The sequence below is a fragment of the Ambystoma mexicanum genome, chromosome 13, assembly GCF_040938575.1.
Source record: "Ambystoma mexicanum isolate Mex_15411 chromosome 13, UKY_AmexF1_1, whole genome shotgun sequence".
Classification (NCBI taxonomy): Eukaryota; Metazoa; Chordata; class Amphibia; order Caudata; family Ambystomatidae; genus Ambystoma; species Ambystoma mexicanum.
The window spans coordinates 206,354,730-206,374,647 of NC_090938.1; the positions used below are offsets into that span (position 1 = coordinate 206,354,730).

General features: G+C 47.1%; 1 protein-coding gene across 2 annotated transcripts in view; it reads right to left on the bottom strand.

The window, feature by feature from the left end:
• Positions 1-19,918, bottom strand: part of CELSR2 (cadherin EGF LAG seven-pass G-type receptor 2) — a 449,058-nt gene that overhangs the window by 144,237 nt on the left and 284,903 nt on the right. For both annotated transcript variants that reach the window (XM_069633658.1, XM_069633657.1), the window contains exons 6-8: positions 13,952-14,109; positions 6,793-6,956; positions 5,793-5,918 (exon numbers count right to left, since the gene is read on the bottom strand). In XM_069633658.1, coding sequence (XP_069489759.1) covers positions 5,793-5,918; positions 6,793-6,956; positions 13,952-14,109 — 448 coding nt within the window. The remainder of the gene's footprint in view (positions 1-5,792; positions 5,919-6,792; positions 6,957-13,951; positions 14,110-19,918) is intronic.

Genomic DNA, 19,918 nt, shown 5'->3' on the forward strand with positions numbered 1-19,918 from the left:
TTGCAACCCATAATAGGGCGAAACTTGTCAGCTTGTCACATGGATATTAGTCTAAAGGCAGATGAAGCATAAGAAAATGATACGAGTGACGTCTTTTCTGTTACAGGTAAGCTTTTCGTCTATTGTTTTGTTTGTATGGCTTGTTTTTATTATTCACATATTGTACATGTCCATGTAGACACATATGTTGCAGAGGATTTGCAATTAAAACCTGTGGCAGACCATGCTGAGCAAACACAGGTTCGAATCCCGGATCCGCGGTTGGAAAAAAAAAAACGAGCGCGTTACAAATAACTTGCACTTCCACAATTCAATGAAACTAGCGCCTAGATGCCTACGGGTTCTGTGCACTGCAAAAAAAATGCAAATTAAAAAAAATAAATGGCAGATGTCTCGGGAAGATAGCTGAGGGGCAACGTGCTTGCCTTGGAAGCAAGACGACACAGAGCACCACAGGTTCGATCCCCGGGTCCGCGCTTAGAAACCTCTTGGAATTAAGCGCATTATAAATAACCTATCATATCATATTATGTCAAAAGCCAGCCGTCTCTGCTAAACTGATCAATGGGAGAACATTTACGATGACGAATAAAGAAGTGTGTTTAACATATCTGTTGAACATTGTAGATGAGTCAATTTTACTATGTGTTACTACATTTGAACAGACAGGACTCGCTGTTCATACAGAGAGGCGGTTTGTATGTTTTGTATAATTTTTGCTACCTGGCTCACCCCCTTTGCTTCACTGGGTCTACTTGCTTAAGCATTCAAGAGTCAAAAGGGATCCCCGTCTCTCAGCCAGAATCAAAATTGTAACGCAGCCGAGACAAACGCCCATGCCCCACAGCGAAAATCAAGGAGCAGATTCCCTGCCCTACACCATCCCTGCCCTACACCAACCCTGCCCTACACAATCCCTGCCCTACACCATCCCTGCCCTACACCATCCCTTCCCTACACCTTGATCTATGTGGGAAACGGCAAGAAGGCGAGAAAACACTCAGCAAGCGTGTTTCAATTCCTGCTTCTGTGCCCTTTCCAAGCCTATCAAATGAGGCTGTAAAAAGCATTATGGTACTGAGGGTCAGCTGTGGCTGCTTCCACAGGGACCAGCTTCTTGTACTTATTGGAATATCCAGAAATTAGTTAAAGGGATGGTCTAGTAAAAATTTTTATTTAAAAAATAGATAGGCAACATAAAAAAAAAAATACTAGCATTCTCCGTTTTAAAACTTCCTATGTAAAAATTTGAGCTATTCAAGCTCAAAATTCGCAAAAGCAAGCACATGGGCGCATCCATTTTGTGAAATGGAGGCCCTCCTGTGCTGGATTTTGCTTTTGCGGCACTAATGAAGGAAAAGCCAGCCAGCTGTAGTAAACAAAGGCTACCGCTGGGTGGCTTTCCCTTCATTAGTGCTGTAGGCGGAGGACGGGGACCGGAGACCAGAGCAGGAAAGCTGCAGCTGAATCTCGGTAAGTGCTATTTATTTATTTTTTAAAAATAAGCACTAGCTACGTTTTTTTTTCTAGGTTTTCTGGGCTGGAGGAGCCCGGAAAACTTAGAAATAAAACCGCAGCTTTAAAAACGTTTTATTAATGTTTGCGGTCGCTTTTGAAGCGACCGCAAACATAAATACAACGTTATTGTGTTGGAAAACGCTGCGGTTTTTCTTTCCAAGTTTCTCAGGCTCCTCCGGCTCAGAGGAGCCTGAGAAACTCGGAAAGAAAAACCGCAGCGTTTTCCAACACAACCGCGTTGTTTCTGCCTGAATCTGCTTTACCATTTGGGGCTTTCGGGCTCCCCACGGGGAGCCCGAGAGCCCCAAATGGTAAAGCAGATTCAAGCAGAAACAACGCGGCATTGCGGAAAACAACCGCGTTGTTTCTGCCTGAATCTGCTTTACCATTTGGGGCTCTCGGGCTCCCCACGGGGAGCCCGAGAGCCCCAAATGGTAAAGCAGATTTAGGCAGACAACGCAGCATTTAGCATTTCCCATTTGGGTCTCTCAGGCTCCCCACGGGGGGCCCCCGAGAGCCCCAAATGGGAAATCAGCTGCAGGTAGAAACACTATGCGGCATATAAACATAACCGCGTGTGTTTCTGCCTGCTGTGGCTTTCACTTTGGGTCTCCGGTGCTGGAGCACCGGAGACCCAAAGTGATAGCCACAGCAGGCAGAAAAACACGCGGTTGTGTTGGAAAACGCTGCGGTTTTTCTTTCCAAGTTTCTCAGGCTCCTCCGAGCCGGAGGAGCCTGAGAAACTTGAAAAGAAAAACCGCAGCGTTTTCCAACACAATAACGTTGCATTTATGTTTGCGGTCGCTTCAAAAGCGACCGCAAACATAAATACAACGTTTTTAAAGCTGCAGTTTTATTTCTAAGTTTTCCGGGCTCCTCCAGCCCGGAAAACTTAGAAAAAAAAACGCAGCTAGTGCTTATTTTTAAAAAATAAATAAATAGCACTTACCGAGATTCAGCTGCAGCTTTCCTGCTCTGGTCTCCAGTCCCCGTCCTCCGCCTACAGCACTAATGAAGGGAAAGCCACCCCGCGGTAGCCTTTGTTTACTACAGCTGGCTGGCTTTTCCTTCATTAGTGCCGCAAAAGCAAAAGCCAGCACAGGAGGGCCTCCATTTCACAAAATGGATGCGCCCATGTGCTTGCTTTTGCGAATTTTGAGCTTGAATAGCTCAAAATTTTACATAGGAAGTTTTAAAACGGAGAATGCTAGTATTTTTTTTTTTATGTTGCCTATCTATTTTTTAAATAAAAATGTTTACTAGACCATCCCTTTAAGCAGTCCTAGTGCCTTTCCAGGACTTTCATGAACTATGCAACACTGTCATGATGGGCCCTAAAACTATATACAAAAGAGGAAGTGGACCGTGCATAGGCTTGTCGGCTATGCCAACGAATGCAAATATAATTGTTCTTTTAGAACGCGCTTAATATCGGAGAGGGTTCTGAGCGGAAGAACAGGATTTGAACCTATGTTTACCGTGCTGCCCCTGAGCTATCCTCCCGGTCCAATGTACAGTGTTCTACAATTTCTGGTGGCCTTGCTGCACATGGCCCTGTTGGAAAATACGGAGCGTGCGTTGTTATTAGGATTGAGTGAGAAGCCGTTGAGAGACCGGAGATGTTGATGAGTGGAGGTCAGAAGTACCTGTATCCTGAGTTCTGGTCTATGGGTTTTGGTGGTGACCCTTGGGATTAGGTTCATCCGGAGCGAAGGCCAAGATCTGATAAAAAAAAAATTGCTCTATGTATGGATTAGTAGCTGATGTGGGCAGGGTGTTGTAGATCTAAAGAGGTGAGCTTCACCATAGCTCAAATAATGTTGTTCTGGTTCTTGATAGGCCTGAGATGGCCATGTAGGAGCGATTTTCTGTGTAATACAAGATGGTAGGAGGTTTTAGCAGGGAGTTGGTTACTCCTCAAAAGAGAGGAGTAAACAGACTAGGAGTACATGTAGCAGTGGGAAAGCATAGTGGTAATCGGCATCCCCACAGCGATTATTAGTGCAGTCTCTTCGATGCTTGAGGAAGCATTGACTCTGTTTCTTTTTGGATGCATGGAGTCAGACCAATGAGTTTGTTCTCCAACAGCCTCCAGCTGGTGTTAGCTGAATAGCCTGTTTTTTTGCACTTTTCTGAATGTTAGATGGTGCAGTGCAGTTTGGGCTGAGAGTTCCAGAGTTTGGTCGACAAGAAGGAGAAGACGACCCTCCATGCCCCTTCTGATTGAAACCTGGGACATTACCAATGTACCGGTGCCGGATCGAAGATCCCTTGATGGTTATCAGGGAGTGAATTTCCCTGTGGTGAATTCATGGCCGTCCTCCTCAAAGGCACTGTGAGCACAGCATATAGTTTTGAGTGGAACTTCTGTTTGATCGGGAGCCAGTGGGGGGCTGGGTTGATGTGCTTCATTTTAGTCTGAATTGCAGTGTGGCTACTGCGGTATGGACCCGTTGATGTGTCTTCAGCATATATTCCATGAGACCAAGGAAGAGGCTGTTGGCTTCCTCCAACCATAAAGTTTGGGTAGGGCATGATGCGTTGGATAGTACAGAGCTGGAGGAAGCAGCTCCTTGTGTTGGCTTCAACCTGGGGTTCCAGTATAAGATCGCAGTGTAAGATCGCTATCCATGGTTCAAAGGTTTCTGAGTGTTGAAAGTGACAGGGGCTAAGTAACTATTTGATCCAGATAGGGGATTGCTGTGGGGTTTGAGTTTACGTCTGTTACTGGTCATCCGCGAGTCCATGCGTGTAAGGCATGTGCTGGTGTTGGTCCATCTTCTTTGTCGGTGGCGGGGAAGGTGTGCCTGGCCCCAGGGGCTGGGGGGCAAGTTGATGGCAGCATGGTGAAAGGCAAGTGTGGTGGTAGGCTCAGGTTCGAAAAGGGGTGGGGAAGACTGGGGAAGATGTTGACAGGCATGAGGATGGGCTGTGTGGCACAGGCGAAGTCGATTAAGGCAACACATTAAAGAGGGTGCCAATATGTGGAGGCACATTTTCAGTGAACCCGGGGTCAGAGAAGAGAAATCTCTGAGTCTGGGAATCAGTCGGCAGAGTTTCAAGTAGAAGACACATATCCAGAGGAGGAAACATGAGATAAGGGACATTGTAACTTTACTCTTCACCAGGGCGAGGGGGGCTTTCAAGTACTGTACTTCCCCATAACAAAAAAGAGGTATCATTTAGCACAAGCGTTCCAGTTTTATATAGCGGATGGCGAGTGATAAAAGGCTATAAACCTGCAAAGTACTCATGTAGAAGAGAATGTGCTTTGGGATCGGAGAAGATGTGTCTTTCTGCTGGCTGAAAATGGATTAAGAGGCAGAAAAATCTGTTAAAGATGGCGGAGCTAGGCGTCAGGGAGGCAGGAATTGTCTCTTTAGTTGTTAGAGAATTAGGCCCTCGAAGGCATAGAGCGGGCTGTGTGTGTGCGTGTGCCAAACATGACTTACCTTTAATAGTCTTTCTGGAGATTGTAGCTGTTTCAGTGTCACATATTATGTATAGTCACACATTTAGTGGTTGATCATAGTAGTTTACTGCAAAGTTAAACATTGGCCACGGCAAGGGCTTTCGATAACACTATTCATATTCTTCATTGATATATATCCACAATGCCCCGCACACACTTGATGTCCCTTTGATTATTTATTTCTGCCAGCAGTTCATCACAGAGTGGAGGTGCAGTACCAAACAGCAAAAATATTTGAACCTAGCTTTGGCGTGCACAACCGGTGCAGTCCTAAAGCAAGCGCAGGGACAGGGTTTATGAAGATGACATCTTACAAAACTTGCGAGTATTGAGACAAGGAAATTGGACCTTGGAGCACTGGAGGGTAATGAAGTATAAGCCGATTGTCCTCTTGGGGCGGGGTGGGGATTTGCTTCGTTGCATGTGGAAGGCAACATTAACTTTCATTTTTATTATAATTTGAAAAGGTGTTGCTCGACCTGTATTCATTTATCTACGGTCATTATTATTTGGATACAATAACATTAGGTAATAATGACAGCAATTATTACAGTGATTTGAAATACAAGAAATCGGGCATTAAGGAATACATAAAAATGAGATTTTTTTTAACTATGATGGGACTGGCCAATGGATTTCCTTTCCTGTGGACATGAGCTGTGTTTATTCAAAAAAGAGTTTAATCTGTGTATCTAGGAAACACACGGATTGGCTAGCAGAAATCCATTACTTTACAACCACAAGATTCACGCCAATCAACTAGCTGCCACTTTTGTAGGACCCTCCCTGGTCTCTCACTTACCTTGTTCACAGTACTGTCCCCCGAACCCTAGGGGGCACTCGCAGCTGAAGCTGCCCCAGCGGTTCACACATGTGCCGCCATTAATGCAGGTGTTGCTGTCGCAGAAGTTCTTCTTGGCAGAGCATCCTGGGAAGATTCAGAAAAACCGGACGATTAGGCGGGTCACACGGGGGGCGTCTAAATGATTGCTCTCCTCCCTCCGCCCCCAAGCTCCAAGACTTTGGCATCTCCCACCTATCACCCCCATATGTTTGAGGTGCAGCTAGGAGGTGCATCCTTCCATCACAAGGGCTTTGAGAACACATTTATTTTGCTATTGAGGTGCTGCCCAAAAGCAGAAAGAATTACCCACCACCGCCACAAACTTTAACCTGTCAAGTGCCCAATGCATTTTATCCTGAACAGTGCGACTTCTTCAACATCGCTGTTTGAGAAGTATAAACACACTCACTTTCTAGTCTTCAAGTGTTAACAAGCACAGGTGGACTGGCCTAGCGTGAGATCTGGAGATTTTGTAATTAAAATACGGTTACATTTTATTGTAAGATGTCTGTAACAACGCTGTGATACCCGGGGGTTTGGGTGTTTAACAAATGTAATAAATAAATAAATACATTTCCCAGTAGGCCTCTGCACCCTGGGTTTATTTTGTATTATATGTCCACATTTTCTCATAGGAGATGGGTTGGTCTTGCTGAAAATGTGTAATTTAGGGCCACTTTGAAAATGATTTCAAGGGCTTCATTTGGTTCCCAGCCCCATCCATGTTAACAAGTGCCCCTTGGCTCACATCGGTAGCTGTTCACCCATTGCTTCTCATGATCCCTAGAAAAAGAGAGATGTGAGAGCTCTATTTGAGTGTCACAGCTGGCTCTGAGTCTGGAACGGTTGCGTAGTGTCCCGGCTACACTTAATAGGATCCTGCATTTGCCCTCCAATGAAAGGGAACGATGCCCTCCTAAGGCACCTTTCCCCTGCTCCTGCCTAGGATGAGACGTACCTGGCACAGTCCCGTTGTTGGCGATGAAGTCGGCCATGTCCACTGGACGGTTATCAATAAGAAGGTTCTTCATGCAGCCGACAAATTGCCGGTTCTGCACTGGGAAGCTCTCGGGGAGGTTGGGGACGCCTCCCAACAGCAGGGGGCCTGTGAGATCCAGGGACCTGGGAAAGCAAAAGGAAAAAAAGATTGCACAGGCACAGAAATGTGGAGATTAAAGGGGATAAGGGCATGGCGGCAGAAAGAGATGCAATCCTTGATGGTGGCCATCGTCTACATGGCTCAGTTGCCTGTATCTCTAGGAAGTGCCTCGTGTTTACAATATTTGATCAAATGCCCCAGAAAACATGTCCCCAACATCCAGCTGTCCTTCATATCTAGGTCAACGTTTCTCAAGGGGCCCTACCATATACCCCCAGCTCGCACCTTAGCGGCAAAGCCTCTCTCCTTCATCACGTCCCCTGACAATTTATTCCCATAGAGCCCCCCCACTCCCTGCAAAAAATCTCTCCCAAAAATGAATGGTTGCTGTCCCACTCAAGGGCCTCTACTTGAAACTCAGCTCACACCACCCAATAGGTCCTCTCTCTCCCTCACACCGAGGACTCCCCCTCCCCATCACAGCACAGCCTTGCTCCTTCAACTCAATATAATGAACACATTGAAGGCCTCCCTACTACATTTCTGCCTCCAAGGCCCGCAAGAACACTCTGGGCGCCCTTAATCCCTTTGGCCTCACTACTTCCTTCCACTGACGCCACATTTCCCCTACAGGCCTTTCCGGATTAAAGCCTGTCAGAGAAAAAGCCAAATAAACGGAAACCTACAGATACAGTCACCTCTGTGGAGCGAACCCCACGCGGACACCTGCAAACAAGGCCTCAGAGTGGGGGTGTAAATAGAGCCTGCAACCCCTTCTGCTAAAAAAAGGTATTTTACGCTTCTTGCGTAAATAGCATCTGCGTGGTCCTGGAGTGACTTCAGAGGAGAGGAGAGTGGTAGAAGAAAAGGAACTAACAAGCAGGAAACAACATAATGTTCTGTGCGTCACGCGCATCTACAGCCCAGAACGGAAAGGGAAATGTCACGTGTCTTGAACAAGTTTAAAATGCATCGGAGGATCAGCAATACCCACACAGCGCGCATTTCTGCACCTGAAGAGCTGCCACAACACGGCTGCTGTTTTTGAAAGGATGTTCCTGAAAAGAGGGATGCCACTGAACACAAGAGAGTGGCGCATGCTGCAGGACCCACCACTTTTCGGTCAGGGGGCGGGTCCACAGACCGTGCCTTCTATTTATCACAACCCCTCCAAGTACACATTTATTATAGGATAATCCCCCTTCCCTCCATCACGACGCCCCTGGGGCGAACGTGAGACGTGCAGCTCGCCAGCACGCGATGAAGCCTACCTGAGGCGGCCATTATGGAAACGAAATAATTGTGATTTCACGTCAGCATCCACCTGGGGGCACCAGGCGCTCCGTCTTCACGACAGTCTCCCAGGGGGGGCGAAATTCCTGGGCGGTGAACTTTCCCTTCGACGTCTTCAGCTGCTGAGATGAGGGAAAGCCCGGCCGTTGGCCATTCGGCTGCACGAGAGGCAAACCCTGTCAGCCGGTGGCGCCCTACATGTACGCCACCTGACCGCCACCACCACAGCGATGGCTGCCCACCTCGTGCACAACTGGATCTGTGGCGTTGTAATCAAAGTCACCGCACTGCAAGCCTAACTCAATGCAAACCTTTAAATGCACGCGGACCCGACGAAACGTGACTTTGAGCCACTGCACCTCAGGCTGTTGCCAGGGCTGAACATGGAACTGATAAACTGCTGGGGGGTGGGGAGGGGAATTCTCTAACCAGAAGTTCCACTGTTCTGCTGGGTTGGCCTATCGACATGGATACTGACGATCAGAGTTTGAAAGCACATCAATTACATTAAAGGGGGCTACAAAAGCAGATCAATTGCATTAAAGGGGGAGGGGCTACAAAAGCAGACCAATTACATTAAAGGGTACTACACAAGCTGATCCAATACATTAAAGAACGCAAATATATCTCCCGGGTCTGTCTGAGATCCAGGATGATATTATTTGCCAGATCCGGGAAAATCCAGCCTACTGAATTTTCTTTTTTTTTTGAGAAATCATTTTTTTTCTTTAGTTATATTCCTCTCTTCTTTGTTTCACAACCGGCGGAGAGGGACCCCCCCCCCGCCCCCAGTGCGTTCTTTTTGCCTCTACTGACCTCGACCTCCCTGTCAATTGACTCACTTTTATTATTTGTATCCCTTCCTGTCCCACTCTTTTTATGCTCTATTCAGAGTTAGTTTTTACATTAACATGGACATTTTAATGTTTAGTTTGTAGACGCTGATTAACTTTTACCCTCCACATTTCTAAGCGTTTTAAATAGAGCTCTATGCGGGTATTTTCTGGGAGCAAGAATTGCATGCTTGGGAATGAGGGGTGCACAGACATGTCTTTCACTTAAAAGGATGAGGTGAAACCTTCTGCTCAGGTGGCCTACTGGACTACTACCCAAAGATCCACCCAATTCTAGGTAACTCCAACCCTCACACTTCAACTCAAGATAAGCACAGACACCTGGACCTTGTTGAGAATGTACTGAAGGGGCAAGAGTACAGTGGTACAGCATTTTACCAATGGCAGCGGTGCACTATGTAGAACCTTCAATAATCACGTTCTGTCAGTAAAGCAAACGTTTACTGATGTTAGCAGACTTTTCCAGTAGGCCATGCTGTATGAACTAGCTTTTTTTGTATTTATGGTCGACTTGGGCGTTATTTCGAAGCGAAATGGCTTAGAAAGTAGACAATAACTAAGGAGGTTAAGGAGACTTTGGATGAGCATTGGTTGGACTGAATGACGTATACCGAATGGTTGGTATGGAAGCATGTGCCAGGGGACAGGAAGTGACATAAGGCTCCTGTAAATAGTGAATGCCTTAGACCAGTATTTACATGTTCACAATTTACATTCAGCAGCGAGGCTACAAAATGCAGGAGAGACCTGGGATGGGGGGTCAGTTTGCACAGGAGTGAACGATATGTTGTGGGGAGTACTTCCTTCCAACTATAAATCTAAATTGGAATGCAAGTCCGATCCTTCTGTTGGGTTACTTGACGGTCATTCATAAGGCAGCGGTCGGGACGGGAAATTAGAGTAAAAAGAAGGTGAAGGACAGACCGGTCCCAAGGCCCCCATCTGTTTGGTGACATGTGATTTTAACGAATCACAAAAAGACGAATTTTTAACGAACCAAAAATATCTATTAAAAAAATAATGCATTGTTTTCCTTTGTTTTTGGGAGGGTCCCCACCCCGAAGCATTTTAAATTTAACTTGAATAGTTTTTTTGATTGGAACCTTTGTTGCTCTGCGTGGTCTTGCTTCCAAGACCAGCGTGTTGCCCCAGTGCTATCCTCCGTAGATGTTTTGGGTTTCTTAAAAATTCCATTCGTTGTTTTGAATTCGTTAAAATCACGGCATAGCATCTGTTTTCACTCACCTTCACGATACTCTCCCGGCCAGTTGCCCCGCCGCCGATTTCCAGCCCCAGGCCCTACCCGGTCTCATCAGTCACACGTGTAGGGTTCCAAGCGTGCCAGAGCTTAGAACTGGTAACCTAACCAGTCTGCCCACATGACAAACAGATTAGCGTCCCTTTCGTGCCAGGACGCCTCAGCGCCAAAGCTGTTGACAGATAGCAGAGGCCGTGCTCTTTAATACCAGAGGCCCGCGAATGAAGCAAAAACAAAAAGGTAACAAGAAGGAAACCAACAGGAGTGAAGAAAAGGAAAATAGAACATACGATGGCCAATGAAAGATGTCCAGGTCCAGGCAGTTTCTGATATCGAAAAAGCCGATGTAGGGACCATTCCACTAGTTCCGGGATGCCCACCACTGCCTCTAGTGGAGGCAAATCTATGGATCGACTATCCTCCAGAGGTCGAAGTACTGATGCACTACCTATGTCAGGGCGATGGCACCATTAGCTTAGCTGGATTCCAATCCCCATGACTTCTAAGGGCTGAGCCATGTATTAGCCTTAGTTCCTGAGGGGCGTGAGGCGGGTCCCATAACCTTGCCAACTCAACTGGAAGCTGCTCAACTGCTAACCACATCTGCTCCGAGAGTCATTAATGCATATTCAGCCTATGTTGGGAGAAGGACCAACGAACCCATTATCTATGGTCAGGGTGGTTGCATATGCATCCCTGCCCCCCCACCCCTGATGCTGGGAGGTGACTGATGAATCCAACTCAACTGGTGGCCATCAATGGGTCACACCACCTCGCTCCTCCATCTCGTGCATTGATAGAGGCAGTCACTACCTATCATGGGAGCATGGACCCATCACCTTTGTTGAGGCCTATTCACGGAGTTACTTCCTCTGCCATAGGCTGGTTCAGCAGTAAGACATAAAGAAGCAAATTCAACCCTGTCCATGGACTAGCACTTAATAAAATAACCCCCACTGCAATATTTGGTTGGTTAAAATATGCAGTACGATTCTAGAGCTTCCTAGAGGAGGAAAAAATGGACCTGAATTTAATGTTAATGTTAAAGGACATTTGTACCGCGCACTATCACCAACGGAGTGGTCCCCTGACGCTCTGGCGGCTCTGAAAGAGGAGAGGAGGTTGAGTTAGTGGGAGGAAGCAGGAAAAGTGCAAGAGAGCAGTGATGTGCTGTTGGCGGCCTCAGCCCGGTGGGTTCGTTGGCTGGGCCTGGGGTGTTTGCGGCCGGTAGTCGTTGTGTACTGTTGTGCAAGGCTATGTGTGTTTTTGTTTTGTTGTTGCGATGTACTGAATTTTGTGCGGTTTGTTGTGCTGTAGGTTTTGGTTGTGTTTGGTTTGGAGTTTGAGAGGTGTATGCAGAAAGGGAAATTGTTAGAAGGGTTGGTTAGTTTGCGTCTCTATCCTGAATTGAAGCGCTCGGCTTGCGTAGCCTCCCCTGATGCGCCTCTGTCCTGATCTGGGTCCGACTGGCATACAGGTTCCTTACTCCTCTAGCCCCCGCCTCTAACATGCTCTCTCATAGCTCCCCTTATTCTCCATTCATACTCCTGTGGCCAGTGCACCTGCCAATGACAACCTCTCAGGTAGTGGGGTGATTGCCAATATCTCGATAATTCCACACCACTGTGGTACCTGGCAGTAATTAAGGGAGGGCGAAAAAGTTGGTGCGCGCTTGGGTGGCAGAGGGTGAGTATGTGCAACACTGATGCATCTTTGGTTACACTGCATGCAGTTATGGCACATTTTGTGATGCTGTCAAAGAAGGTAGTATTGCAGGAATGGGAGGTTTGGTTGCAGCATATTTTTGTTCGAAGTAGATTTATTTAATCGATTTTTTTTTAACCTCATTTTGCCACAAATATATTTGGCGGTCGGTTTGGGTAGTGGTGTAGGAGAGTAAGGCTGGTGGTGCGGGGTCAACTCCGCATATATTTGTGGCAAAAACACCCATTAAAAAAATACAATTCGATAAAATCTACTTCGAGAAAATAATCTTGACCAAATCAGCTAGAACCAGTATTCCCATCCTAAATAAAGCAGGACTTTGAATGTGCGGGCATGTTATTCCGGGGGCTACCTCTGGGCAGTTAGTGCTCGGCCTCTCATCCTGAAGCCTTGATCCCACTGTAAAATACGACTAGTTTACATCCCAATGGCATTGAATGCTTCTGGTTTACAATTTACCAAGCATGTTCTGCAGATCTGATCTATGCCTGACTTTATCTTACATACTCTGCCATATTCCCACTCATGGGTCTCCTTGTCTCCTGGGTTCTTTCTACATTGTCGTCCCGCTTTAGGTGTAACTTACAAACGTGGAAACAAGTATTTCTAACATGGCCTTCAGACCTATCCACAACAGGAGGATGTCTTGGGGGAAGAGGGGTGGGGAAATGAAGGGGCAAAGGAGGGGCAGGTGGTGTTACTTTCTCAACTGTCCCTGGGAACTTTCCTTCAAAGTTAAACCACTCAGTATTTTTCTGTTCAGCATACTCCCCTTCGAGCAATACCAGGTTTTTCCCGAACAGATCTCCTTTCTGTGACTTTCTCTGTGATTCTCACACTCCAAAATGGTATACACCCACAAACCTCTTTCCAGTCTTGATTCCACTCACCACCTTCTCCAGTCTGATCACTCATGAATACCTCCCCACCCAGGAAATCCTCCGTCAGCTCTGCATAGGCCCAGTGTCTGGCTTTCCTCCGCCTCTAGACCCCTCTCCACAGCTTACCACTCTCCCACGCGTCTCGAGATGGGGCCCGAGCTCACAGCCTCTGTCTTCAACATCTACTGAGGTATTCCCTGCACACGCACTGCAGCTCTGTCAGGAATCCCCATACTAGCAGGCTCTCTGTTTTTTTCCATCTTTTTCTGGCTCTGTGGTGTTGTGGATCACATACATGATCACTGGGTTTGGGTCTATTTGAACACATTTATTTGACCTTTTTTTGGTCTAAAATGCAGGGGAGTCCCCCTGCAACCCTCCACCCCCACTTCCCCTCAATCTAATCTATAGCCTTACCCACCCCAATATATATATATACTTAATTAAATTTAACTGAAAAATAAGGTAAAAAAAATTCGATCAAATGTTTTAGGTCAAATGTTTTTAGGTCAATTATGCCAATACCGATCATTGCCAGTAAAGAAAGACTTCTGATTCTTGCTTGCTCTCAGTGTCAGGAAGGGCACTTCATGACACCTCCAAATATCAATAATGATTCCATCTTCTCCAAGAATGTCCCATGCCTACCTAAGACCTCCCCATTTCATTTCAGTACAATGCTCTGCAAGTGCCTCCTTCTGCCTACTGCCTGGCAAAGGCTACATCGACCGTGCACATCCCTCTTCTTTACCGAGCACCTTCATCTCTGTCTGAAGATCTTATCAGTGACTTGCAAAGCCCTTCCCTGCCATGCACCTTCTCAGTCCCTACAATAACAGTCCCAAGAGTCCGAAGGTCCTTCCACTACAAGAAACTTTCTCAGAGGCGCCCCTCCTCACCAACGGGGATACCGTGCCATGCACCAGGTATCTTCCGCTTCACCCGAGTGGTAAGAAACCTTTCCCTGCCCCACGGGTATGATAAGATATGAAAGAGAGGAGGCTTACTTCTTGGTACCAGACTGTGTCCCTTGTGCTGAGCAGGAATAGTTCCCCAGCTCTTCGCTGAAACGCAGGGCCACTGATGGGTCGCAGTCGTCTACTGTCACCACGGCCACTTTCTGGTCAGAGGGACCCTGGGGGATGCCAGACTTCCCGATGATTGGCTGCAAGAGAAAAAGAGGTGATTATGGAATGACAACAGCCTAGGAGAGGTGGCTCTTGGCTCTTCTGGGGCAGTCTGGCTTTGCCAAGGGTTACCTCCCCTCAACATTTCTTCTGTTCACATGCAATCCACAGCCAAAGTACGGGAATGGGATGCATCCACATGATCTATGCATCCAATACAGTAAAATCTTATGGCCATGTTATTAAGATTTCCCGGCATTCGCAACGCCAAGGTAAAACCTTTTGACTGGAAAGTGGCAAGTACCCGTCAGATGTGACCATTTTTAAAGGTTTTACATGGCTCAATTAACAACATCCACCTCTTCTGGACTTTTGAATACCAAGCTAAACTTGCAATATTTACACTGCATACTAGCTTAATACCCTAAACTTATAGAGATCCAATTTAATGTTTCTGGGGCACAGTGTCCAAAAGAAGCACAGGCGAGAGGCTCCTTTGTCCTTACACAGATCGATTCTGGGGGAGAGAGAGAGAGAGATAGGGAGAGAGAGGGAAGAGGGAGAGGGGGGGATGAAAGCAGGAGCCTTTCTGAAGGAAGGAGGCGGTGAACACAACACTGATTTTAGCTCTGAGCTAATCATTATGCAAAATCACTTTCTAGAAATACAGGGCCTGTATATTAGCAACATATGGATGTACGTAGGTTTCTTGTATAAACACTGGACACCGCCCCAGGCCATTTCAAAGCTCTCTGTGGGGACATGTATGTGGAGGTTGGAAGAGAAATCAGGGGTGGTGGTTAGAGTGAAAGTAAACAGGGTCTGAGAGTGAGTTAGACATTAGGGCGCAAAGAGCCACGGGCTAGGAGAGAGGTTCTAGGCACGCAGGTCTTTCCCGGAACCAACATATCTACAGAAAGGCCCACCACATTCCATGGCCTGATGGGCGGGGCTAATGTTAGAAGCAGTTACCCAGTAGAGGTCACCCAGGCACACTCCCTTTCATTTGCCTAGACCGATGGAGGGAGTCACCCAGACCAGGGGAAAAGAAAGAGGGTGCAACATTCTCTTAGTCCAGTGGACTAGACCTAGGCTGCACAGCCCAGGTCTTGACCTTAAGTGGCTGGACTAGAAGCACCATAGAGGCTCCACTAAACTGAGACCCATGTCCAGAAGAGGGCTGCGGTTGAATGGGATGCAGAAATCTGCCTGTTTCGCTCCAAGTTTAGGTTTGCTCTGTGAACCCCTCAACGATCACACCAGAAAAAATACAACCTACTAGGGCAAAAGGCCCAGCACACCTCTTGCCAGGAGAACAATGTTTTATTGTTTTATTTCCACAAAAATAGAAATGCGCCAGCAAAGTTCTCTGCTGCCATGGAATGTTCTGGCAAATTCAGGGCGAGCAACACTTTATGAAGGCAAGCAGCGTCATCAGTGACGCAAGTTACATAATGTACAAATCCAAATGGCTGGTTGGTGAGACCGTATACATAGGCTACCTGCTCTATAAAGGATGCCAGGCCATTGGTCCCCAACCCCGCCTGTCCCTCTTCCACGTGGGCTCTTCCTTGCGCGTCATCAGATACAAAGATACAAGTAATGGGCAATTATGTGAAGAAAAACAATACATGCTCCATCTCTAACCCAATGTGCACCTGGTACTGCAGACAAGGGCTAAGAGGATCCTTCGAGGCCATTGCATCCAACAAACTACAGCTCGATTCCAGGCACATTGGCACCCATCCAGAACCCTCCACCCTCGTTTTGGCTAGGATGTTTTACTCCTCCCAGCACAAATCACGTGCCCTATGGGGAAGGCAACTGGCCCCTGCTTCTGATCTTTCTTGATCGATTGAGGGTCCAACAGTTTTATGGTCGTGATCTAGTATTGACTTACCTTAGAATGTAGGGTGTCTTGGGATGGGGCAACTTGTTGCTATTACTTACAGCTGCGACAGGGACGGTGGGAGGCTCGTGCCCTCCTTCTTGTGGGATCGCTTTCGCAGAGAGCTCTTAACCCCGTTGTGGCCTTGCAGGGCGCATTCATTCAGGGATGCGAATGCTGGCAACATGAGACAATGAAAGGTCTATGAATCTCTGCAGCTCTGGCCTTCTTCACTGGTCCCCATGTTAGAATCTATTCTCTATTCCCAAATGCATACTCTTATTTCCATGTGTGTGGCTCAGGCTGCGACTCTGGCTGCGGTGCAAAGCTAGGCCTCAGTTTCAATATGGCTGCTACTATGTAACATGGCGTCTGAGTCCCATTGTATTTTAAAGCTAAAGTACACCACCCGCCCCGGAGTAGAACCCAGGCGATACACCCTCCCCACTGTAACCTTCCGAGCCCCTACTGTACACTTCCAAGTCTCTGCCACATCTGAAAGCGCTTGGAGGTTTGGGACGAGCGTCCCCCCTTCTCACCAAAGGAAAGGGGGTAGAACTGATGACAGAATTACTGAGTCTGGAACTTGCAGCTGGAGAGGATGACCGCAATATATATTATTTTATCTCATGGTACATCGCGTTGCTGAGACTTTTAGAAATGCTGGAACACCATGGGTCGGTGGTCTCATAGCTCTGCAACCAATGATATTGTTCATTGTGGTACAGCGCACTGGAGATTACATACCTCCCCCCAAACCTTCCAGATCTGGCATTGGGAACAGGAAATCGCCCCAACCCAGAAGTACTTATGGGTAAAGAAGGGCCTATCCTTTGAAGTACAAAAGACAGGGTGCATCTTTTCCTACTGCTCAATTCAGGCCTAGTGATATTTTACAGGAAATAATAAGAATACGCTTTGTAGAGTAGGCTATGATTAGGATAAACCTTAAGGCACATGTTCCCCCTGCTCATGACATCTCGAAAATACCAATGTCCATCTCTACCCATTCTATTTGCCGAGTTGTGACCATTCCACTGCCGGCTCTGGGACCTCGTCTGGCTGGCACAGCACTCTTTCAGGAAAGTTGCAAAATACATGTTCGAACATCCTACCATTAATACAAAGTCCTCAGCTAAAAAGGCAAAACATAGAAGAAATATGTGTTGTAATAGGCGTAACAGCAAGGTGTGGGGATGAGATTGCGGGTAAGTAAATCTCAGGGTTTTTGGATCCGCACACAGAAGTTGCTAAAGCTCAGGCAGGCGTGAGAGGGCACCAAACGGTTCTATGGAAACAACGCAAGCTGATCTATCGCAAGATTTGCCTTAAATGGCAGAAAGATTAGGTAAGTAGTTTTCTATTGCATTGATGATTTGGTGGGTCCAAAGAACAAGTAACACAGAAGTACATTTCAAAGACTTTATTAACTTAAGAATTGGAACAAACTATTACAGGGTCCATACAGGGTCCAGGGCTATTTACAACTAACTTGGGTTCCTTCCTTTTGATTGGTGGTGCTCAACAGTGCCAGAGTGGGATACAAAATAAAGCATCAACTTTATTCCTATTGCGGGGGGCACTGGTCTTCCCATGTTCTCTAAGGTATTGCCGATTTTGCCAAAAAGAATTTCCGACAAGCCACTTTAATCGAACAGTGGCCTACACATTGGAAGTGGTTGTGATAAATGTCTATCAGGCCTAGGTCTGTTACAGATTGGATTCCCTCCTTAGATTAATGAAACAGTGTTGGGGAGGGTCAAACAAAGTGATCCTCAAGTGAGTACTGGTCTGCCCCAGCTTCTCTAAGCCAAACCCCAGCTTCTTGGCTGAACTCAAAGTGTCCGGAGCAGGGCAGAGAGCAGATTCCTGTTTCAGGTCAAATCCTAGGAATAGCACATCCAGCCACTTGCTCGCCACAAGTCATCTTTACAAGGGTATAGCCGCCTCTTCACTATTCGTAATCCACACCAGAAGGTTAGTTTATGGAACATTGCTTCCCGATCCTGTAATATAGTGCTCATGTTCACTTTAAGCGTTATAATGCCCCCTTCCCAGCTATAATGGACATGGTACCCTTCCCACCAAGAAAGAATAGATTATGTTTCAAACCTACAAGGGATCTGGTACCCTTCCCACCTACGAGGGATCCGGTACCCTTCCCACCTAGGGATATGGTACCCTTCCCACCTACAAGGGATATGGTACCCTTCCCACCTACGAGGGATCTGGTACCCTTCCCACCTACGAGGGATCTGGTACCCTTCCCACCTAGGGATATGGTACCCTTCCCACCTACAAGGGATCTGGTACCCTTCCCACCTACGAGGGATCTGGTACCCTTCCCACCTACGAAGGATATGGTACCCTTCCCACCTACGAGGGATCTGGTACCCTTCCCACCTACAAGGGATATGGTACCCTTCCCACCAGGGATATGTACGCTTCAAACCTATAAGGGCTATGCTGCCCTTTCCACATGTAAGGGATGCAAAACACTTCCAACATATAAAGAATATAGTGGCCTTCCCATTACCGTGGATCTCCCACTCCCTCTCTGTGCTCTAAGGGCTACGGTGCTTTGCTCAGTATTAAGTGATGTACTTCCCTTCCCAGTATCAGCAATGGGGCTCAGGTCTCCTGGGTGGTTCTGCCCCTAAAGTCTCTGCAAGCGTCTGGGCAGCTCTGGGTCTCCGGGCTCCTTTGGCATTTTGACTCTGCCTGTCTTATTAGCGCCCTCCTCTCCAGCTTCCTCTGTGCCCTTAGTCGCATCTGGTCTTTCGGCTGAATCTAGTTTCCCAGTTGACCCCGGCTCCCCAGCTGGCTCTAGTTCCTCGCCCGGCTCTGGACTCTGAGCTCTACAAACAGCTCTGGTCCTCCCGCTCAAAGCCTTCCCAATATTATCTTTGCTCCTGCGTTTCCATCTTCTAGAATGAGGAAAGGGGGCTCTTTTTTGAGGAAAGGGGGCTCTTTTTATCTTGGCAGACACGGGCACTAGCTTTATGGTTGGCTGGCCAGTCAGGCGTTCCAAGGCCACAACCTCACTGGCCATAAAGCTTTTCAGCCTAGGCCTTGAGCTGAGGGCTTTGAAAGGGGCGGTGGCCATTTTGAATTGGCGTGATGTGTTTGTTTTTTTTCTGTTTTTTTCCCCCTTCCCTGCCTTGCTGCTTGGTTTCCACAAAAATAGATAAAGGCTGTACATTTTGGATTGTAGGCGTCTACTCTTTTCCCAAGGAATTTCGTGTGTGGTTCCCCAGGTCCTTGAGATGTCCATTCAGTGTTTTGTATGTGGAAGCGCTGCTGTGGAATGCGGCAGAGATAGGGCGAGTTTACCCAAGGTTGTTTGCTAGCTAAGTGAGAGGCAGGCACTGCTGGTATGATACGCTTCCATGGGGTGTAACTTTTCAGGTGGGATTGGGGTATCTGTCCTTTGGCTGAAGTGACTAACAAAAACGCTCCCAATGGGACTTTTGCCTAGTGAGGCGGGGGTTCGGGGAGTGCACGGGACTGGGGTTCCCCCACAGTAACTTGGTCTGTTGAGGCTCCAACTAAGTCTGGGGATGGCTGGGTGAAGAACTCCCAGTAATGGGGATGTAGAGTCACATTGACCTCCATGAGTTTGCCAACTCCTCTAATGTACACCCGTTTATGGCAACAGGTTCTGTTGAGGGTGAAGAGGGGCTGGGACATGGTCAGGACACAATCTCCTTTGCCAAAGGTAGCAATGCAATATTTCTTATTTCTGAGTCAACATTGTTGGAATTTCTGGTATGTTTGAGTACAAATAAATGTTCTACCAGTGAAATAATCCCGCAGGGGGTGTCCTTCAAAGTGATAGCCCAGAAAGATTTTTGAAATGGTTTATTTTCAGCAAACGAGGGCATTCAACCAACAGTGTGTTGGGACCATAATTATGGTGAAAGGCGCTATAACAAATGACAAAATGAGTGAATGAATGA